Source organism: Artibeus jamaicensis, unplaced genomic scaffold (genome assembly GCF_021234435.1).
Source record: "Artibeus jamaicensis isolate MK-2021 breed Jamaican fruit bat unplaced genomic scaffold, CSHL_Jam_final contig_1015, whole genome shotgun sequence".
Classification (NCBI taxonomy): domain Eukaryota; kingdom Metazoa; phylum Chordata; class Mammalia; order Chiroptera; family Phyllostomidae; genus Artibeus; species Artibeus jamaicensis.
In genome coordinates, this window is record NW_026521194.1 from 14,680,992 (window position 1) to 14,684,729 (window position 3,738).

The 3,738-nt window shown below is 36.6% G+C and overlaps 1 protein-coding gene across 1 annotated transcript; it reads left to right on the plus strand.

The window, feature by feature from the left end:
• Nucleotides 1–1,555: 1,555 nt before the first annotated feature.
• LOC119044332 (thymosin beta-15A-like) lies at nt 1,556–1,693 on the plus strand. The gene has a single exon (XM_037138607.1). It carries the CDS (start codon nt 1,556–1,558, stop codon nt 1,691–1,693), a length of 138 nt encoding a protein of 45 aa, XP_036994502.1.
• Nucleotides 1,694–3,738: the final 2,045 nt, after the last annotated feature.

Genomic DNA, 3,738 nt, shown 5'->3' on the forward strand with positions numbered 1-3,738 from the left:
TGGGATATAGAAAAGCAATTAATTTTTGAATATTCACTTTATATCTATAACCTTACTACACTTATTATAGTTATTTCCAAGAGCTTTTTAAATTTATTCTTTGGAATTTTTTTACATAGACAACCATGTCATCCACAAATAGAGTTTTGTTCCCAATTTGTGTGCATTGTGTTTCTTTTTTTTTTAATTGACTACCTAAGATTTCCTATACAATGCTAAATAGAGTGGTGAGAGAAAATATTCTTGCTTTATTCCCAGTCTCAGAGGGAAAGTGTTTAGTTTCTTATTGATAAACATTTTGTTAGCTGTCAGGGTTTTGTTTTCCTAGATTTACTTTACCAAGTTAAAGTAATTACTCACAATCCCTGAGAGTTTTTAATCCTTATTGGGTGTTGGACTCTGCTAAACGCTTCTTCTGCATCCACTGATATGTCATTTGTTCCTTCTTTATCCAGTTGATATGGTGTGTTATATTGATTTTTGGTGGGCTTTATTTTTAAAGCAGTTTTAGGCCCCTGAGCATAAGATTGCAGAGATTTGCCATGTGCTCCACACATACACAGTTTCCCTCGCTGTCAATGTTCTGCCGGGGTGGCATGTTCGTGACAATCAACTAACCTGCACTGACACATCATCATCACCCAAAGTTCACAGCCACATTAAAGTTAAGTCTTGACTTTGTATACTCCATGGATTTTGACAAATATGTAATGACATGTATGGACCATTATAGTTTACTACAGAATAGTTCCACTGCCTTAAAAATCCTGTGCTCTGTCCATTCATATCCCTTTCCCAACCTTTGGCGATGATTGGTAGTCTCACCCCATCCATAATTTGGCATTTCCATAGTGTCATATAGCTGAGATCATGCAGTATACAGCCACTTCAGGCTGGCTTCCTTCACTTAGAAATGTATATTTAAAGTTCCTCCATGTCTTTCCATAGCTTAATGGCATTTATTTTGAGTGCCAAATAATATTCCATTGTTTGCATGTACCACAGTTTATCTATTTACCTACTGAACAACATTCTAGTTGCTTCCAAGTTTTGGAAACTATGGGAAAAATTACTATAAATGTTCTTATGCAGGTATTTTGTGGACATAAGTTTTCAACTAACTCCCTGGGGTAACTTCCATGGAGTATAATTGATAGATCATATGGTCAGAGTACGTTCAGTTTTGTTCAAAAGAAGAGTACCTTCCAAATGGCTGTACCATTTTGCATTTCCACCTGCAATGAATAAGAGTTCTTGTTGCTCCACAACTTTGCCAGCATTTGTGGTTCTCAGTGATTTGGATTTCAGTGATAATAATAGGTTTACAGTAGTATTTCATTGTTGTTCTAGTTTGTACTTCCTAATGAGCACCTTTTTATATTTGCCATTCATCTCCCCTACTTTTCTCATTTTTACAGATATTTTATTTATCAAAAGGTTCCTTTTTTCAAACCTGCAGGGTTCTGCGTTGGAAGGCTAATCTCAGCCAGTGTGCAGAGTTCTTGCCCTGCCCCCAGAAGTGTACCTTTCTCAGGTCTTCCAGCCTTCAGCCAAGATGAGTGATAAGCCAGACTTGTCTGAAGTGGAGAAGTTGGACAGGTCATCACTGACAAAAACTAGCACCAAAGAAAAAACTGAACTCCCCTCAAAGGAAACTACCCAGCAAGACAAAGAGTGTGTTCAAATGTCATAAAATGAGGATCTTCTCCCAAGAGCAAATGCCAGCATTGCCTGGGTATCTTGGTTTGGGGCTTATTTTCATAAACTTCTGTGTTGTAGAGATTTGGGGCAACCCCTGATCTCTTCTCACTCATACTTCCTGGCTAAGAAGTCAGGGGTAACGGATGTTGCCTTAACTACAGTTTTAAATTTTCCATTGGTGCATAAATTCCAGCTGGCAGATGCTATCAATAATGTGAGTACTGATGACCTTTGCATGTGTAGGTGCTGCCTTCCCTACAGAATAACTTGCTTGTAACCATCCACAATGGGTCCCTCCCTGGCTCTACAATCTGCATGAAGTGGCGTGGTTTTGTAGCTTCTCACAGTTTATTTTCATTTCTAATGTTGCAATAAAATCCTGTATATAACCACTAAAAAATGAGGTGTCTTTTTCTGGACTATATTTTATTCTCTCCAATTTGATTAAACTAAGAAAATATAGACTTCTCATACTAAGATGATAAATATTTGGTAAGACAAATAGATATTCTAGGTATATGATAAAAATAGGAAGAGTTCCATGGGTTGAATGTTGTTTAATCCTGATCAAGAAACCATTAATATTGGCAGAAGATTCTTCAGTTGGCTTTCTTGGCCCTTCCATATCTTCAGGATGTTACTGGATGAACTTCATTGGCCTGTCCCGGAGCACCAAGTGGTTTTTCAATATGGCACTGCTGACTCGTACTGAGCTTTGCATGTGGTGACAGACTGAAAAACTTACCTCAGCCTCCACCACTAATCACACACCTTCAAGGACCCAACGGCACAACAAATGTTTCACTAAGTGAGCGTTTGTAGGGCAATTACCAGTTTGACAAATGGTTAGTATTTTTATCAATCATGCCAACTGGGCATAAGATAGACATATAGTCTAACCTCAGCAATGAAAACTATTGCCTCCCTGCTCTCCTGCTTTATCTCCCCGCATTTTCACTTTTGAATGAAAAATTTTCCCCAAACCAGGAAATGAAGTTAACTTCCACTTGGGTACCTACCCCACTCCTTTCTTTTTCTTTTTTCTCCTTCCTTTTTACTCTCCACTTTCTCCCAAACAGCCTTTAGAAGTGTAAACGTAAGAGGAATTATGCTGCAAGCATGTTCTTCATAAAAGAACAGCTTTTAATTAAATTAGAAAAAAAGCACCACCATAGGCAACACTTAAACTGACAAGTAATGCATTCTATTAATCTTTGCAGAGAGGCACTGTACACCACACTTAATTTAATTAGGTAGAGAAAAGGCCTGTTCATTCCTACGGGGGTTACCAATGTCCTTTTAAATTGAGGACACAGCATTTATATAAAGTCATTTTAATATCAGGCAATACTTTCTAAACAGTAATTTAAAAATATTACTTGCTGTTATTAAACAACACCTTGTTGTAACTTCTAACTTGATGAGAGGACTCTCATTTCTCAGAGAAATTTCACCCACCAACAGGCCTTTGCTCCCCTCTAATAATTTATTGACTTTGAATGTGTTAAATAATTAGGACTAGGTTCCCGGGAAAACAACTGCACCAGGGAAATACATGTCAAAGCTATATTACAATGGATAATGTATTTGGATTAGGTCTCACTTCTGGGCCATGGTGGTGAGTGATAACAAATAACTTTTATATTAAAATTATATTACAGTTGAGAAGTAGGTTATATTCTGATGTCACTCCTGGCACTACAGATACAGGAAGAAAAACTTTAGGATATTTCAGTCATCTTTTTTAATTTCAAGTCTTACATTCCAATACTTCAAAATCTTCACTGAATATTTCTATCCCTTTTGACCACCTGAAGAAACTAGATAGCTTATTAATCTGTTACAAACCTAAATTATAATAGAAAAATAACCCGTGGATTATATTGAGCAACCAAAAGCAAGCAACTATTGTTCAAAAAAGCAACTTTTATATTAAGAATTGTTCTGTTTCATACAGATTTGTTTTTACTCAGAATCTCAGAGAACACTGTTACAATATTTCTAGGGAGTATTATGATTCAAAGTGAAGATATATAT

Coding starts and splice junctions, on each gene's coding strand:
- LOC119044332 (XM_037138607.1), top strand. CDS start 1,556: ATGAGTGATAAGCCAGACTTGTCTGAAGTGGAGAAGTTGGACAGGTCA.